Source organism: Eptesicus fuscus, chromosome 8, assembly GCF_027574615.1.
Source record: "Eptesicus fuscus isolate TK198812 chromosome 8, DD_ASM_mEF_20220401, whole genome shotgun sequence".
NCBI lineage: Eukaryota > Metazoa > Chordata > Mammalia > Chiroptera > Vespertilionidae > Eptesicus > Eptesicus fuscus.
Genome location: NC_072480.1, coordinates 97590899 through 97610727, shown reverse-complemented (window position 1 = coordinate 97610727; position 19829 = coordinate 97590899). Strand labels below are relative to the sequence as shown.

At 46.5% G+C, this 19829-nt stretch overlaps 1 protein-coding gene across 9 annotated transcripts in view; it reads left to right on the top strand.

The window, feature by feature from the left end:
• TENM3 (teneurin transmembrane protein 3) overlaps positions 1-19829 on the top strand; it is a 439075-nt gene that overhangs the window by 313426 nt on the left and 105820 nt on the right. For 8 of the 9 annotated variants that reach the window (XM_054720168.1, XM_054720165.1, XM_054720166.1 and 5 more), the window contains one exon: positions 14823-15037. In XM_054720168.1, coding sequence (XP_054576143.1) covers positions 14823-15037 — 215 coding nt within the window. The remainder of the gene's footprint in view (positions 1-14822; positions 15038-19829) is intronic. The other variant, XM_054720169.1, reaches the window with a different exon arrangement.

Genomic DNA, 19829 nt, shown 5'->3' with positions numbered 1-19829 from the left:
AACAGACCGAGACCCCTCCCCCTGGCTGACCCCGCCCCCAGCCCCCTCCCCCCCCGCCACCCTGACCGGCCCTCCCCACCCGTGCACAAATTCATGCACCGGGCCTCTGGTATTTATATATCCGTTGTGGTTTACATGGACTGTGACTCACACTTTTTTGTATTTTTGCTCTTTGCTTTCCCATCTTCTGTTTTATTTTAGCAGTAATGCTTTGTGACACTTCTCTCTCACAGAGGCTGAGGAATTGGACAAGATTTTCATAGTAATAATAAGAACCCCGTCCCACCCCTGTATGGGACCTTTTGACACCAAGTTCTGCATGTCCTCAAAACTCTAAGCTGGTGATTGAGATGACACTGCACCTGAGGAAAACGGGCAGAGTAAAGAGGCGCGCAGCCATCTTTCCTCACTAACACTGTCGGTGGGAAATCTCAGTGAAATAAAATACAGTTACCATATTTTCCGGCGTATAAGACAACTGGGCATATAAGATTTTCCTGGGTTAAAAAGTTGTCTTATACGTCGGAAAATACGGTATATTGGACTATATTGATGGGATTAGATATAATGGGTTAGATATATTGGACTACCGTATTTTCCGGCGTATAAGACGACTTTTTAACCCAGGAAAATCTTATACGCCCAGTCGTCTTATACGCCAGAAAATACGGTACTTAAACAATTGTTGTTTTAGGCAGTAATAACACACATATGAACAGACCGGGTCACTACACGGAAATTAATAGTATTTATTTCTGGTTTATATAGATTGAAATTTAGATGTTCTCTCAGCACTTACTAATGGCACATGTAGGGGACTTTATCAGCTGAAGTATACTAAAAAGGAAAATGTGTATGTAAATGTTTTACTTAAAAAGACACACACCCTAACCATTTATTTATTGTGACTGAACTGACGCAGACAGGCATGCCTCAGAGAGCTGCGGGTCCAGGCCCTTCCCAGCCTGCTGCTGGGCCGGGATTTTGCCAGGAGCCTCTGCTCGGATCCGCAGGCCTCGGCTCCCAGAAGCCCACATTCAGACCCCGGCTCCTTCCCCGGGCTCTGGGCCCTGGTCCATGGTTCAGATCTGCAGGAAAGCATAGGGCATCCCGGGAAAGCCTGTCCGGGGCACCGCAGCCCCAGGCGTTCGGAAGACGTCCCATAACGACGGCCTGAGAAAGCTCTCTGGGGCTGAGGGGCTTCTAAACCGCTCACCACATGCAGGGAGGTGCTGCTGCATCGAAAGCACAAATGCGTGCACACAGACGTGTGAGTGTTTCCCAGGGTAACACACATCCCCCTGTGTGGAATGCACCCTGGGTGCTCTCTGTATTATGGTCTCTCCCATGTATACAAAAGCCAGCTGGAACTCACTCAGAGAACCTCACAGTTCACAAAGGGTTGTGCTCCACCGTCTCACAAACGCTGCTGCAGCGCCCTTCTGCGAGGGGCTGCAGGTGCCCACGCGCCCTGGAGGCACCGCGTGCAGTGCCGTGCACCACGGAGCGGCCGTGTGCTCATGGGCAGGTACCGTCTTCCTCGCCGCCCAGGTGAGGAGCAGGCAGCGATGCCCCAGGACGAGTGGGCACTGCAGAGCCGATCCTCCAGCCAGACTAGGGCGTCTGCGGGAATTCCTCTGCATCTGGGCTCAGTCCCTGTCCGAATCAGAGTCACTAGTGTCTCTTCTGTTTTTTCTGGAACAGCCAAAAAAAAAAACTAAACCGAAAGGAATCTTATTTTCACTTTTCCAAGTAAAGATTCTTGGCATCTATCTCTTAAATACGTATAGTCCTAGGTGCAGGGGGCATGAGGGGCTCTGTTTGCAAGAAGGGGGTACCTCAAAAACACCGCGGCGAGTCTCCAGGAGGGACCCGCAGCATCCCTCCCCACTTCAGCATCCCGAGCTTCGCACCTCGTCCCTAGAAATTCTAGCTCACACCCGTAAGCAGGCCTGACCTGAGCAGAGCTCACCCGGAGAATAACTGTGCTGAGCGTCATGAGCAGATTGCTTTCAGCTTCTAAACGCCGTCCTCTTATGATGTATCCTGGCTCTCATAACGACAGATAGAGCCTGGTGCACGGATCCGTGCACATTGAAAGTAAATTAATTGATAGGTGGCTGGCGGGGCAGAGCTGGGTCAGAGGGGCCGGACATGCCCTGGAGCCAACCTTCTGCGGTCCCTCCCCGGCCAGCCGCACCTGGGGCGGCGCTGGGGCTCAACAGGCGTCTGCAGAGTGAGCGGGGTCCCTCCAGCAGGTGGGGTCCCTCAGCCTGGCCTGTGGGGATTGGGCCGACACCGGCTCTCCGACATTCCCCGAGGGGCCCCGGATTGTGAGAGGGTGGTGGCGGTTCTCGGGTGATGCACCCCGGAATCGGGCTCCCTCCTCTCTGGGTCCGGGTGCGTCACCCAAGAACCGCAGCTGCCAAGTCACCATAGCTTGGCAGCTCCTATGTTGAGTGTCTGCCCCCTGGTGGTCAGTGAGCATCATAGGTACCCTGTTGAATGGTCAGAAGGTCACTTAGGCATATATATATATATATTTATAGATTCCCAGGCACAACCTTGGTGCTAAGGATTCAGTGAACTCCCTGCTTGCTTTTAAGCGAAGACGGAAGGCACTTCTAAAGGGTGTTTCGTAGTTAAAGAAGAATTTCTGCCTGTGCCATGGCCTTCACTGATTAGCCCTGAGACCTTCTTAGACTGCAGATTGCAGAGATGAGGTCAGGAGCACCGGTCTCAGACCTGAGGGAAGCGGGTGGGAACGGAGTTTTTGGCTCCAACACCAGTCTCCTTCCAGAAACTGCAGTTATCCCCTGGACCAAGGCATTCCGTTAGCCTAACGCGCTGGGAAGACCCACACAGGCCTCTGTTGTAGTTGTAACGCCTGCGTTTATTTAGTGTGTAACCTTGAGCAAGTTACTTCACCTCGTTGAGCCTCCATTTCCTCGCACGTGAAGAGGGAGTAATCATGCCCGTCTCTTGGCTCACCAGCTCCCACAGTCTAGCCGCCCTACTCTATGTCCCTTGCAAATTCTTCCACATTTCTTAACAGTCACTTAGAATCTTCCTACGGTCCCCATCGGCTTCCTCAGCTGATGACCTGGCTTCCTGGTCAACAGCAACAACCACAAAAGAAGCGGAAGCCTTCAGAGGGAGTCCTCTTAACAGCCCTCCGGTCTTCCGTGTGTCAGGGTGTTTTCTTTCATCCTCCCGCGCCTTACCCAAGGCTCGTCTTCGCGTGGGGACTCTGGGTCCCATCCTGTGCTTCAGCATGTCCCCACTCTACCTGAACATCCAGTCAGCGTTTGGACATTCTGAGGCCACTCGCCATCTCGAGAAGATCCATACATAGACCCTCGAGCTGCCTCCTGGGCCTCTCTCTTCCCCCTGCAGCCCCGTCTCTCTCTTCCCCTGCAGCCCCATCTCTCTCTTCTCCCTGCAGCCAGCCTTCTGGAACAGAGTGTGCAGATTCAGGATTTATTGCCCACGCACCCCTCCAGCCTACACCCTTCTCCTGGCTGTCCTCTGCCCACCACTCACGCAGCTGATGCCTTCAGAGCCATCCGTCGCTGTGTCAGGGGCATCATCGAATCCCCCTGTGTCTTTATAGCATGTGACAGTGAACCCAGCCCTCCTCATTGAAATGGTCTTCTCCTCGGCCTCTGTGACCCCACGGTCATGCACTTGCTCCTGACTTTTCGGCAGGGACGTTGTAGTGTGTTCAGTTGACTCATCTTCCTCTACCCGATCCGTCACCCTGGCCGTGTGTCTGGGTTCTGCTCTCTTCACAATAGAATCACGCTGGGTCCCTCGCCCACTCCTCCGGCTCCAGCTGCCTTCTGCGTGCTGTGCTACAGGCCGTGGGCGCCCGGATCCGTAAGTGCAGCCTAGACCCGCTCCCTCAGTCCAGACATCAACGCCACGAAACCGGACCAAGAGGCTTTGGAACACGTGCACCCGGCTGGCATCTCCGTGTCTACGCTGCACCCACCCCGGCTTTGGTTATCTGCTCCCGCAGAGCCAGCCGCACCCGAACTCAGGCTTCAGAGACCAATTTGTGACCATCTCCCATGGTTCTGCAGATGGACAAGGCAGTTCTTGGGTTTTCGCTTGGGTCTCTCAGGCAGCTGCTTCCAGATGCCCGCCGGTCTCTGAGAGCGCCCCTGGGCTGGAGTCCACGGCAGCCCGTCCACACGGCGGCAGCCCGTCCACACGGCGGCAGCCCGTCCACACGGCGGCAGCCCGTCCACACGGCTGGCAGTGGGCTCCCTGTCGGCGGCAGCTCCGTGGTGGCTGTCAGCTGGAGCATCTGAGCACGGCCTTCTGTGTGTCTGGGGCTTCTCAGAGCATAGCCGGTGGTTCCGAAGAAGCGTGTCCAAGAGGGATCGTTCCCAGAGACAGTTTTCTAGGAGAGTGGACATTCCCGGGTGTCCCTTCCAGCACATCCTGTCCGTCAGGAAATTCAGTGAGATCAGCCCAGGTTTATAGAAAGGAGAATTAGCCTGGCAGGCATGGCTCAGTGGTGGAGCATCAACCTAGGAACCAAGAGGTCTCGGTTCGATTCCCATCAGGGCACATGCCCAGGTTACAGGCTCGATCCCCAGTGCAGGGCGTGCAGGCGGCAGCTGATCAGTGATTCTCTCTCATCATTGATGTTTCTATCTCCCTCTCCCTCTCCCTTCCTCTGAAATCAATTTTAAAAAAAATTTTTTTTTTTTTTAAACCTTCCCCTCTTGACTGGGGAAATGGCAAGGACACGTTTTATGAAGGCCTGAGGGGGAGGTGACGTTGTGGCCGTCTTTGGAAAACACAGTTGGCATCTCATCTTTCTTCCCATTTGGCCTCTCTTTCGGGGCTTTCTGTGTCAACCAGTGGCATCACCGTTCACCTCGTTACCTAGGCCAGAAGCTTAGGTGTCACACTTGACTCCTACGCTTTCACCTCCCACGTTCAATCAATCACCAAGTCCTGCCAATTCTAGCTCCACAGTATCTCCCGGATCCCACGGGCTCTCACCTGGATCATAGGAGCCACTTTCTCTCTGGAAGGTATGTCTTTAGTCTCACCCACCCATTCCTCAGAGACAAATCTGAGATACCAGTGCCCTGCCGGACCCCCCTCAGTGGCCTAGAGGCTGACCTGATGCCTTTGAGTGGCTCACAGCGCGCTCCGCAAGTGGCCGCGCATGGCCCTGTGCCGTCCTGCAGAAGCGGTATAGCCGAGGGAGAGACCAGACCACCCGCTTTCATATCCTTGTTCCGATCGTTCATGCCTTTGTTACTGGGGACGAGTTCCACTGCCCCTTGGTGCCTGTTTTCTCATCAGTTAGAGTGGTGCTGCGGATTCATTGTAAATACTTAAAATGGTGTGCAGTGCCTAGTAAGTGCCTGGAAAATGCCGGTGATTATTCCTATCCCTAGTTAATGTATGCCTTCTTTGCTAGGGTATGAGGCAAAGATCATTATTTTTCCTGCTCCGTCCTACGCTTTTAGCATAGTTCCTGGCGTGTAATAGGTGCACAACAAGCATGTGTTGAGTGAGTACATGGAAACAGCATGACCAAGCGATATAAAGTATATAAAGGGTCCAATGACACGAAGTGCCCTCTATAAAGCAGACACAAAGCAGGTGTCGATGCAGTGTCGTGGGTAAGAATAGCAGATCTGCCATCGCGGGATGGCTTAGAGCAAATTACCTTCTCTAACCCGCTTCCTCCCGGGGTGGTAGTGAGATTCACACCAGATAATGCATGCAGGCTGCCAGGCAGTGATTGGAACATGACAAGTGTTTGATACGTGTCAGTAATTATCAGTTCACTCTTTTTTCTACAAGTCATGATTATGTACTTGTATTTTTGTAGCAAAATTCTTAAGAAGGTAGGTCCTTAAATCAGCATCAATAATATCCTCTGGCCGAAACCGGTTTGGCTCAGTGGATAGAGCGTCGGCCTGCAGACTGAAGGGTCCCGGGTTCGATTCCGGTCAAGGACATGTACCTTGGTTGCGGGCACATCCCCGGTGGGGGGTGTGCAGGAGGCAGCTGGTCAATGTTCCTCTCTCATCGATGTTTCTAGCTCTCTATCCCTCTCCCTTCCTCTCTGTAAAAAATCAATAAAATATATTTTTTTAAAAATAAAATTAAAAATAATATCTTCTGAAGCAATCATAGGAATCCCTGTCACTAGTTATTTTTGTTTTTATTTATTTGGATTTTATGAAAGGAAGCTCCTCTTGGATCTTGCTTTGAATGCATAGTATTCATTCATTCTGCATTCACTTACTGAGCATATATTATGTGCCAGGTACAGACCAAGGTTCAGAGAATAGAGCAGTGAAAAAGAGACAGCCACAGCTGTCCCCAGAGCAAGTGAATTTCTAGGCAACACCGACGTCGAGCAGGCAGTGGCAGTGTGTTAGCAAATGCACAGCAGGGAAAAGCAGAGCGTGCCATGCCAGGGCATTCAACATTAACTTTCTATGAAGAAAGCATTGAGACACATGCCAGCATTTAGTATATGATCATTTGGGATAGTGTAAAGACAAAAGAAAGTCCATAAATTTTGGTTAGTAATAACTTTCCAAATGGCTTTATATATATGCTCTCTTGTATGAGTACAGATTGAAACACTACATATGTATGAGTGTGCATGTGTGTATATCTGTGTGTGTGTGTGATCTATACTGTTTAAACAAAATAATTCAAATTGCTTTTAAATTTTCATTATTGTTCATCGTGTGTCAATTCTCTCAAATACTAGACAATTTCAGCAAATTAGAGTTGAGCGGGTGGAAGATTGTGAACTGAAGCGCTGGGACGAGCGTCCGCAGGAGCGCCGAGTTTGTTCAGTATTGTTTATAGAACTTGCAAGGCAGAGTAGTTCCTCCATTGGGTGCCATATTGCTTCTGCCCATCAGGCTACATTGCAAGGCAGTTGTGTCTTCTCTCACATCATCGGGATGTAATGTGCTGTGTCCGTGTTTGGCCCGTGGTGGTTTACAGACGGACTTGCTCACGCAGAGATCTCAGAGTCAACGAAGGAATCCAAGGTTAGAGCATAGGATTGCAGGGTAGGCTGCGGGCTGTAAATGCCCAGCCTGGCTTCCTGCCATCTTCATTTTCCGTGCCTCCATGGGACTTAAGATATTATCACTTACCCTCTTCAACAACTGAGTCAGACTTTTATAGCTGGATTTCTTCCCTGCCTTTCCGTTGTAATCGTTCTACGCTTGTTCACTCGCATCACAGGCAAGCAGCAAATGCATGCTATACATGGAAAGGTATTTAGTATTTTTTAACTTCCGGTGGGTTTTCTGATGTCACAGGATGATGATCAAATAGTCCCCAAACCTCCTGATTACCAGTCTGATTATAAATACTCTGTTGTGTTCTTACGACATCTAGTGTTGCTAAACTGTTATCTATAAAATATCTCAGAATACAAAGTACTTTTTTTATATAAGTTTTTATTGATTTTAAAGAGAGAGGAAGGGAGAGAGATAGAGAGATAGAAACATCAATGATGAGAGAGAATTATTGATTGGCTGCCTCCTACACGCCCCCTACTGGGGATCCAGCCTACAACCTGGGCATGTGCCCTGACCGGGAATCGAACCGTGACCTCTTGGTTCATAGATCGATGCTCAGCCACTGAGCCACGCCGGCTGAGCCCACGTACCTTTTCTGTGGCATTGTCTGAAAAGCCCCACTTCCCGGATGTGTTTTTCTGTAAGCGGGGTGTCAGGAGTCAGGAGAGGAATGGCAGTAGGTCTGTGTACGTGGTCTCCTTATGTTCTCACACTCTGACAACTGCATTTTAAGACATTGAGGCTGTTGTGACACATGCGGCCGATGAAAGGAAAAGGTGGAAAGATTGCTCTGGCTCCCAAACTCAGGCACGACAGGACGCGGCGGGGAAAACCTTCAAGACGATGCCCTGTTGTGTTTGAAGACACGGCCCAGCTCCCTCTGACTGTGGAGGCCTTAATCGGTCTGATTCCCAACCTCCGCGCTTCGAGTTTAGAATAGCCACAGGCACCCAGCTGCCCTGTCGATGTTTTGGCCTCCATCCTTCCTCCTTTCTCTCGTGGTGAACCTTACAGACAGCCTGCGTGTTGCTGTCTGTGATATTCCCAGGCCAGGCTCTGGGGTGGGCGGGTGGAGCGAGCTCGGTGCGGGAGGAGAGCGCTCTGACCCGGCCTCCTCTATTTCCTCTTGAGCCTGAGTTTCTGGAATTCAGGACTCGATGGAAGACTCCTGTGCCCGACCTTTCTCGGAGAGGCCTGACGCGCTCCCGAGGCAGGGGCTGTGCAAGCGTCTACAAGTTTATCAAACTGTGTCCCAGGCGCATCCACGGCCAGGCGTGCTGACAATCGACACAGAGCCCTTGAAACGCTAGCAGGAGTGAACGCACTTGCTCCGGGCCCTGGCATTTGCACCGCAGGCGGCAGCAGGCGTGTCCTGCTCACCTGAGCTGCCGGGCGGTGGATTTGAGCGGAGAAAGGGCAGTGTCACCCGTGTGTCTCTCCATCAGTGATTATAGTGAGAGGTCAGGTGCGCACCCACCTTGTGGAAAAGACACATTCTAAGGCGTTAATTCAAAACACGTTCGTTCTAAAACCTGGAACAGTTTGAAGCAAATGGAATTTGGTAGTCACTCAAAAAGGAGACTTGTGTTTCATAGGAAAAGCTAGAATGGATTGCCAACCTTCGAACTATTCGGTTCTTGTGTCCCTAAAACAAAATATGGACACAAATTTAAGTTTGATTTCCTGTGACCATAATACTCCTACATGTTGTACAAAACCTGTTTGCTTCTACATTGAGTTATGCTTGTAACTATTAGTTGCACACACAACGGAATTCAACCTAAGTATTACTTAAATAGGTTAAATATTTTAATAATTATTAAACATCAAAAGTGGGAAATCCCCGCTTGAATGAGATGAATGAGCGGGGGCTTTTTCAAATAGTTTATGTATTCGTGGATGAATATTGCTTATTATAAGAGCAAAGCAAGATGCAGTATCCACTCTATTCCTGTTTCCCGTTATTATAAACCTAAGAAGTCTGGGGACAAAAGAAGCAGAGGGAAACGGAAGGATGTTTTTTAGAGTTATGCCATTCCATTATGTGACATCCTTAGTACTCGTGTTTCAGAAATCACATTGTGATTTATTTCCAGAAAGTGTGTGCCACGGTCTACAAGCTGGCAGTTCCATCCCATTTCCTCTTCCATTTTAGTGAAAGCAAGGAATTGGCACCTGCCTGCTTCCAGAAAGATTTGTCACGGAGTTTCCTGAAGCCGTTTCTGGTTCTGTGAAGTATCCCAGGCTGAGCACAATGCTACTCCTCACACCTGCTACTTTCACTCAGCGGCACTCTGTTTACACTGGCACACACAGAATTTGGTAGAAAATTGAGCTATTGTTCATTTACATTCACCTTTGTTATTAGAATCCTTCTGGAAGGCTTTTTATCATGTTACATGCTTTAAATATCTCTCTTTAATTAGCTCATCTAATTTAGGGAGGTATCTGTATGTAATTTACTGGCAGAGCATGTACTCGTTAAAACCAAACTTACTTTTGGTCAGAAAGAGTCTGCCTTTATATTTTTCAGTTCAAATAAATTAATGTACATTTTTCACAAGCATCTCAGTTCTGAATTCCTACTCTAGGTAGATAGTAGATAGATGATAGATAGATAGATAGATAGATAGATAGATAGATAGATAGATAGATAGATGATAGATAGATAGATAGATAGATAGATAGATAGATAGATAGATAGATAGATAGATAGATAGATGATAGATAGATAGATAGATGATAGATAGATGATAGATAGATAGATAGATAGATAGATCAGGAATCTTTACACAGTTTGTAATTGGATTACATGATGCCTCACTGCCGTGGTATTTCCTACTTTACTGATGTTCTCTGTGCAGTCATGCAGCCCTCTGCAGGTGACAATGATTCTTGGATACCAGCCGGAGTGGGTGATGCACTGAACAAAAGTGTATTCCCTCCCTCTTGATACAGCCTATTTCAGGGCCACGACCAGCCTTCCCGCTGCATTGCTTAACTCCACACTTGGACCTGGATAGAAATACGTGTAAGGCGGGGAAAGACACTGACCCTCACCTTGCACTCATGTGTCTAGAATAAAAAATGCTTTGTCAACAGAAACACTTCAGAGCGTGTCTTTGGCACCCTGGAAGCTTCGTGCTCCCCGCCAGGGTGCGTGGTAAGATCCTGGGTGTGCGAGAGGCAAGCCTTTATGTGCAAACAAAGTCCATGTGTGGGAGTTGTTGAAGTTCTAGAAAGCAATGCCCTTAGAACAGTCTACCCTCTCCTCATGGCACATCTCCATGCAGGCTTCATTCCGCAGCGTGTGACTGCACTCGTTGGAGGCCTCCTGGACCAATGCCCTCCATGACGCTTGAGCTCTGAGATTCTACGATGTTATGACTAGTGAGGCCCTCATTGGAGGAAAAAACAATCATTATAACTACTGCGCCCTACTCAAGCACAAGTCAACCTTGGTTCTTTTTTTTCTTTTTTTAACAAATGAAAAGGGGCCCCCTGTTAAATTAGCTGTGGGAATAATTGGATAAGGAGATACACTTATTGACAACAGTGGGCAGGCATATTTCAGTGACAGAGATTTTAACCTCTTCAAAATCGGTAGCTGGAGAAACCAATAAAGCAAAACCCTGACACTCTACAAGTCGGAACTTGATTGCTATTTCCCAAGCTTGGTGTTTTAGGGGGAAATTCTGTAGTTCGCACGTTTATGCTTACCAGCTCTCAGAGCACAGGTCTCCACCAAAGCCGCTAAAAACCGCGATGGCGGCCACAGACACTACCAACCCCACGGAGTCGATGAAATCACACTGGCTTTAGAGAATAGCAGTAGAGTTGTTAATAACAGAAAAGTACAGTAATAGCCTTAGAAATGTATGAACCTGATGAATGTATCCAAATATGAACCATTTCCATATTTAATTATGATTTGTCTACTAACATCTTAGTGGGGGAAAAGAACTAACACTCCAGTATTTTAAAAATATTTCCATGTGGAAGTCAACCAAAAGACAGAACTTACTAGGACTCTCTTACAAGTTACAGCACAAGGAATATGATGATACAGTATTCATGGTTGTTTTTATGTCACAAGACTGGTCATTTCTTCACAGCAAAAATAGGTATGACTTTGTCCTAAAGTTAAGGCTAAGCAGGTGTTTCACTTTGGTTCAGTGGGTTCATATGTCTGATTTCATGGGAAACAGACAAATGTAAAACTTAGTAGTTTAAAATAACACGTTTGTTGTAATAAGAAGCAAGGATTATACTTATGACTGTATAGAACACTCTTAGTTCTGGCATCATGCAGACCTTGACCTGACTCTTGACTCTACCCAGCACTTGGGCCACATAATTTATTTCTCTGAGCCTTAGTTTGCTCAGCTCAAAATACCATCAACCTCATAGTGTTTTTTGTCATTTCAAACAGATAATAGAGGCGAAACCATCGGGCATGTTGTAGGTCCTCGGTGCAGGTTACTTTCACTTCTCTTCTCCCTCCTCCACCATTTCTGTAGAAGCTGCTTTAGGACAAGGGTGGGTGCCTGTGCAGAAGCGTGTAAAGCAAAAAGCAGGGACTGGGCTCCGAAATTTCATATTTTCTATGAACAAAGGAAGCTCTCTGGTTAGACGGGAAGCAGCCATCTCTGGTCTGCGTGGTAGGACTGTATTCTTTATCTTTTTATTTAAATATATGTTCTGATTGAGCTAGCATGAATATGTATAACTATTGTAAGAGAAATATTTAAAATTTTAGTGAGTGATGCATAATGTATAATCTTTGAGTTGATACATGAAAAATGACGATTCCTATAGCCCAATTTTTACTCCTGTTCCCTAGAGCATTTTATATTACGAATTTAGTTCAAGATAAACAGACCCTGATAGCTAAGGAGCTGTTCACTGCCAGGATTATGGACATCGAGGGGAAAAAGAGAGGAATCGATGGTGTAAATAATGTATTTTTATTAAACTTTCCTGGACAATCCCTTCCCCCTGCCTCTACCTGGTCATCGGCAGCTGCATCCTAACGGGCTCTCCACTCCCAGGCTCCCCCGCTGCGGCCTCCAATGTCCGTGGAGCAGTGACTTCGTTTCTCCGTTAGCCTGGTCACACCGTTAACGAGTCTCCTTTCCCTCTAGCTCTCCTTCGCAGCTGCTGGTACAGGATTCAGTAGTCCGGGCGGAAAACAATCCCAGCGTTTCCTAGTAATATCCTCTCCCTCGAACTTCACATGCATCTCTCCGTGAATATGTTGTGAATCACGTTGGATCCTAATGGCCATAAACTGGAGATCACCATGCTCATGGGTGATCGCAAGCCACGTTCCTTAGTAATCTTGAATTCTGTTTCTCCTGATTACACACACACACACACACACACACACACACACGCACACACGCATACTCACACATACACACATGCGCGCACACACAACACAGGAACAAGCAAGTGTCTTTGTGGCATTGAAATACAGTGTACTCATATTAATTCTACTTGAAGTATCTCTTTTTAAAACACGCCATACGTTATATGCATCTAGATATATAAAAGCCAAGCAACCAGAACAACCGGTTGCTTTGACATGCACTGCAGCCCAGATCAGCCCCCACACCCCGATCAGGGGTGGGGCCAGCCAGCTGACCTCCCGCAGCCCCTCTCCCCAGCTGGCCCAACCCCGATCGGTTCCAATCAGGGCTGGCCAGCTGGACCCCACCCGTGCACGAATTCGTGCCCCAGGCCTCTAGTAGTAGTATAATGCTAGTAAATGTGTGCATCTGCAGGAAAAAGGGTAAAATAACACTATGGACAGAGATGAAAATACAAGACACAAAAACATCCCTAGCACGAAGTATAAAGACCCAGTTCTTGAACCTGGCATTCCAGGCCCTCACAAGCTGCCCTTCTCCCTCCCAGCCTCACTTCCCATTCCTCCCGTGGCAAACCATCGCTGTCTTCCACTCATTCAGAACCTGCCGCGGGCCCAGCGCTTGGTACAGTATAATCCTCACGGTGGTCTGCGATGGCATCACTGTCCGTATTTTACAGACGAGGTTTAGTATCTTCCGTCCGGTCTCACACCTGGTTAGTGAGAGAGCAAGGACTCACACCCAGCTTCGTCTGCCTCCAAAGCCAGTTTCCTAACTGCTGCAGCCACGCGGATCTCTGGCTCAGGAGCAGCCTGACCTGTGCCACGTGACTAGTCATGATGCTCACCGCAACTCAGAAACCGTGTCCTGCACGACCTTCAGAGTTGACCTAGAGCTTAACTCACCTGTGCCATCTCTCAGCCTCTAGTCCACAGTGCTGTCACCTCCTCTGACCCTTAATCACATGCTACTTCAGATTGTCATTAAACTAAGATCGCTCAGAACTCTCTGATTTGACATTAAGGCCTCTAAATGCTGAATGAACCATTTCTCTGGAGGCCCGTATGTAACAGGTATTGTATAATATGATGTAATATCTGAAATAACCATCAGATTAATGTTTTTAAAAGATAAAATTAGTAGTAAGTCAATTTTGTGACTTTAAAAAGACTGAATTCCCTGGCTGGTGCGGCTCAGTGGTTGAGCATTGACCCAGGAACCGAAAGGTCATGGGTTTGACTCCTAGTCAGGGCACATGCCCGAGTTGCGGGCTCGGTTCCCAGTGGGGGGCATGCAGGAAGCAGCCAATCGATGATGTTCCTCTCATCGATATTTCCATCTCTCTATCCCTCTCCCTTCCTCTCTCTAAAAATCAATAAAAACATATTTTAAAAGATAAAAAGTAAAAGGACTGAATCAACAGAGGATCATTTGTCCAGTCTCGTTCTGGTCCTTAGCCTTCACAGCCCCTTTCTGAATGAGAGACAGTGTGAGTTTATCTCCATTTAAGGAAAATTACAAAACCCGCCTCTCTCACCAGTCCCCCAGGATAACTGAGAAAGAACCTCAGCACGGAGGGGAGGGGGACACCCTACGGAAAGGAGGACTCGGATCTGTCTCCGAAAACCCGGCTTGCAGAGGAGGGGGGATTCCGACAGCGGAGTCTGTGTTCCTACAGGTTGAAGGTCACTGGGAGGGATAATCGAGTGCACTGCTAGGGCTGAAAGTGAATTTGAGGTGAGGGTCAAAGAAAGAGGAAAAGTTGTAGCTGCCTACATCAGAAACTTTGTAAGAATTTAATCCTGTGCCTCCTTCCCTTCCCCATGGTCTCCCCACAGCCCCCCTGTCTATTTCCCTTCCAGCATCGGATTTCTCACTCAATCTAATAGTTTAGAGGGAACTGCTTGAATCAGTGCCATTGATTGGTTCTGTTGTTTGCTTAAGGATTGATTTGAAAATCTCCATAATCCATTCCGCCTTAATTTACACTTCAGTATGTTTAGAATGACTGATCACTACCAGACTTAATCTCTCCCAAGAAATAGCAAGACATATCATTTGCAAGATAATTATGTTTGAAGTGATCAAGAAACACTGTAGGTGTGGAAACAGTTTCCGTAATAGGCATACCTTGGGGGAAGTCAAAGGATTTTGACTTAAGTATCTTCAAGAATGTGTTGGTTGAAATCACAGCATCTAACCAAAAAGGTTTTTTTAAGTGAACATTACATGAGAGTATTTCATTACGCGAGGACGATGAGCTGTCAGAGCGTCGCGCGCAGAGAGCTTTCTGGAAGGCAGGCTGTTTGTGTTCTGTTTCCGTTTTAATTTTTTTGTCCTTCCCTGGATCTCTTCCATTCAGGAAAATTAGGCGGATTCACACAAGAAAATAACACCATAGATTCCGGAGAACTTGATATCGGCCGGAGAGCGCTTCAAGAGGTGCCCCCCGGCGTCTTCTGGAGGTCACAGCTCTTTATCGATCAGCCACAGTTTCTGAAATTCAATATCTCTCTTCAGAAGGATGCATTGATCGGCGTGTACGGCCGAAAAGGCTTGCCCCCTTCCCATACTCAGGTAAAAGTGGGCTTCGTTGTCAATAAAGTGAAACTGCCCGTGTGCATTTTTAAAGTTATTCTGTTTCTTAACTTGGGCTGTTTAACTGTTTGACCACTTTTGTATTGATCCTTTACGGTGAGAAGAATTTCGGATGGAGGGTTACACGTGTCTTGAGGTTTCTGAATTAGTAGGGAGAACACCATTTTCTTCCTGGCTTGCTTTAACCATTATTGATTGATTAAAATGTACCAAAATTTGTGAGCAACTTAATGAATGTTGAACATCAGCTCAGCACCTGGTAAAACCCCAGGGATTTTTCAAGTGTTTTACAAAGATTCTATGGTCATTTGGGGTGATCTTATTCCTTTCATGTAATAGATGCATTACATTTTTATCTCAAACATGTATTGATTCTATTGAAAATATATTACTTTTTTTTTTAACTTTATGCCAGATTTGCTCTTAGTAAAGAAATTATTGGGACATAAACATAAATACCATAATATGAATTTCATCAACTCAAGCCATAATTTCTCATCAACACATGATGAGCAACGAAATAAAGAGGCAACGAGCTTCATAGATGACCAAGGATGATCACGTGTTTGAGTGTGATACTCAAAACCCTCCAAACATTCGTATATCCTAGACTCAAAGAACCTGAAGTCAGTCTGCTTGCAGGAAGGAGATCCCTTCACAGTCACGGTCACAGCTAGGCGCTATCAGTAATTCCACAGGCTTTATCATCATCTAATACTGGGTCCGGAGAATGAAACTCCCCTGTCATTTGGGGGAGCGAGGTGGAGGTCCTTGGGGCACCGCTGAAACAAGCATTTTCAGAAGCCCCCACGGGAGGAGGGGATGTGGAAGATTGTATTGGCGTGGAGTTGCATTTCTCGGGTCCAAAGTCCCTGTCCCTTAAGCCAGGCCGGGAAAGGGTGCAGCTGGGGTTCCAGCAGAGCCAGACACAAGGCCAGGGCCAGAGCGTCCGTTGCATGTTGCACCCGGTGCGGTTCAGCATCCGGGCCGATTAAAGCCCACTAGTCCGGGGCTGGAGCCCCACAGGGCCATGCGCCACGTGGGCTCAGGGAGAGCATCCCCTGCCGCAGGAGTCCCAAGAGGGAGAAGAGAGAGAAATTTGGAAGTTGTAATATTCAGGGTTCCAGAGCTTGCATTGGCCACGCCCATCCTGGCCAATTACCTGTTTCCAGGTGTGATTGACAGACAAGCACTTTCCCACGTCACTCAGACCTTACTGGGCAGTGTCTGGCCGGTCTTCTCTTCCTCCTTGGCTGTTAAATAATAACCCGGTTATGACAACAGCATCAGTGGTGTGTAAGAGGGAAATGGCGGTTTAAAGGAGGCCCCATGATGTCTAAGAGGAATTATTTAAATTACCATGAATAGGAGCTCAGACTTGTCCCAAGATCAACTGTTATGTTAGTAAATACAGGAATTCCCAAAATGTAATAGATGGTTAATTAAAATTGACAGTTGGATGAACTTAGTTATACTTGATAATCAGTTTTTTCACCCATGGAATTTCATGCTGAGTTTAATTGGATTTATAAAATGAAGACTGGAAGATTTTCATATACTCTCTATATTATGTAACTTTGTGAGAAAGGCTTTTTCTATAACAGAAATTTAAAATAGGAAATTATAAAGAAAAGTTGGTCATATACTATTAAACATTACATGTTTTTTAAAAGGTGGCCAACAATATTTGAACATGCTTTCTCTCATGTCATTGTGGCTCAGGGAAAATGTCATGTACATACATAAATTACATAGTTGTAAAATTTTTGAATATCGTGCTTTGGTGTATTCATTTTTCTGATTTAACATTTTCCAAATCTAGATTATTAAAGTAAATGTCTTTAATCCTTAGACATAAAATACTTCCTATTGTATTTTAGTATTCAATTTAAAATTTTAAACTACATTTGACTCCCCTCATAGGCGACACTGAGGATGTAATAGCCAGAATTTCTCAAATGGAAGGGGGCCTCTGTAACTTCACGTGTAACAGATAGTTGGAATGTATAGCAATCCTCGAGGCCCGGTGCACGAAATCTGTGCAAGGGGCTCGGCCCTCACAGCCTCCGTGGCTGCCTCGGCCTTCGCAGCCCCGGCTTCATCCGGAAGGTTGTCCTGAGGGTCATTCCGCTGTTCGGCCAGACGTTCCAATTAGCATATTACGCTTTTATTATTATAGATTCCAGTGAGATAGAAAAAAAACACATTTTAATCATTGGAACCACATACATGACTAAGGTATTTTATAACTCAAGACACACACCTGTAAGTTCATCGAGAACACAACAGTGAGCATGTAACCTATGAATTCCAAAAATAATTTTCTACATGTCATGCACTTCAAAGGTTTATTCAGAGATTTAGGGTGGACTCTTTGCAAGTTACATGTACCTATAAGACGGAGAAGTAAAAGGTGCAGTTTCAGGTTTTCTCATCGTTCTTCTGGTATTTGAACACAGTATGCATGACGTCTACTTTCTCTTCTATCACATGTGTGGGTTTAAGTAGGTTACACGTTTTCTTAGGCCCCCAGTTATTAGAGGTCCTTTCTCTGGTTTATTCGAGATCAGCAGAGCCAACATCTATTTCTGACTTCGCTGTTTAATCATGAAATATGCTATAAAGCAGCCCAAATTGAACATTTCTCTGTTTCTGGGGAACATGAAATAAATCAACCTGAAATAATTAAAAGTGGTCATTCAGGAGAGTTGCTGGAGTGTTGAAAGTCTTTGTGATCCTTTATGAAACTGTCCATTTGATTGTTGCCGAGGAATCCAGGGACTTCCTTCTCCCTGAAGTCCAGTTCATGCTCCTGGCGGTAGGCGCCCAAGGAGGCAATTTAATGCCCTACACTTAATAGTGTCCTGTCTCGTTTAGGTGCATGTGCGTGAAGGCTAGTGTAGAATGGGTGTTGGAAACCTGGGATCCAAGCACACACCTCCACCCACTTTTTGACCTTGTGACCTTGAACAAATCACTTAACATCTCTGCACCTTGGGGTCTCCCTGTAAAATGAAAGGCTTAGATCAGGTGAGCTGTAAAATCGCTTCCTCCTCTCCACTCCAGAGGTTTGCAGCGAGACTATGCCGCCACCACACAGGGCTGATTGGAGAACACAGTCAAGCATCCATAGATTCTGAGTTCTCTTCGTTATAATCACTAAATTGAGTTAAGCCTATGGACAGCCTATTCAGACAATGAACCACCAAGAGACCTTTGTCAGGTATAAGCGTCGTCTTCATAATCACTCCCTAACGTGGTGGAACTGAATCTTGTCCTAAAAGTAGCCTAAGATCTTAACCTTTTGCACTCGGATGTCGAGTGTGACTCGACATGGTTAGCATTAGAATAAAGGAATCGAGAAAAAAGCAAGCGAGTGCAAAGGGTTAAGACTCAGCTGCACAAAACATCCTCGTCTCCACGTCGTGAACAGGTGCACAACGCAAACCTCGGTCCCTCAAGTTGGCCCATAAGTGATTGCTTTGCGGCCTCAGAACAAAAGTTTTTAAATATTTCTACTCCGTACAATGTATTTACTTGCTATAGAGATGGTTTTAGCACTGAGCAGGGAATTTGTCTTTGGGTAGTTGAGTAACCCCCTGAAATGCGTAAACTGTGTGCCGACAGAAGGGCCTGGAACTGAGCAGAGACTCAACACCTGTGAGCTACTCCCACCACCACCAGCATCACACCTGGCACTCGAGCCTCGTCCTGCTGTTGGTAGCGTGATGCGAATGGTGTTTTCCGTGCTAAAGGTGATCACTGGGAGTCAGGGTTTGAGAGACCGGTTCAAGCCCGGCATCTTCTCCCTTCGCTTCTCGTTGACTGTGTTGAATGTCAGTGGACATGATGTTTCTATGCCCGGGGCCCCGGCTCGTCAAACGTTCAACCCGAGGAGCAATGAAGAGCTTCCTTGAGGTAGAAGCACCTTTGAAAGGGGCGGCATTAATTTTCCTCTGATAATTTTGGAATACAATCCTGGTGAATTTCTTGCAGGTCAAATAGCCACACCTGTCATTATGTTCATCTTTGTGAAGATATAAATGCCAAAAAAATTTTTTGAATGTTAATTAAGTTGTGGCTTTTTTATATTTCTCACAGTTAAACTGCACCGTCCTACTACACAGAAAGATGCTTTTGTATTGAAGTGAAATCTTTACAAAGTCAGAAACTGAATTAGATACTCTAAATTCTGTTCAGGGGTGACGGGAGGGTCTGTGATCAGCACAGTGTCTAACTGTGACTCTCAGAATCCCAGCAACTGATTTTATTCCTGTTTGATTGCATTAAGGGATTCATGTAATAACCATTTTTTCAAAATAGAACGCTGATGAAATTCCATTTAAGGAGGAGATCTGAAAGTGGAATTTTAATAGTTCACAGACACAGTACTGCAGCATTAATGATTGGTATATATAGTACTGGAGTATACTTGCACATAAGCACGGGCCTCAGGAATAAAATGAAACTAGGTAGGAGGTTCTAGAAACCCAATCCCTCTACTTTTAAGAAAATCCCTCTGCTTTTAAGAAACTTATCTAACAAGTTTATTAAAACCATGTTGGAAAGTCCTTGCGATGCCTTCCAAATTCACTGCATTATCTCGGGTTACAAGATGTTACCCCACTGCTACCACTCACAGCCCATACTTCCCATTATCTTCAAGTTCTCCAGTTAAATCCTAGCTACCCAATGTTCATGACAGATCTTGCTAAAACAGAAAGTACGTGTGAAGATGAGTGACATAGTCATAGCATAGCTGGGCATGTTT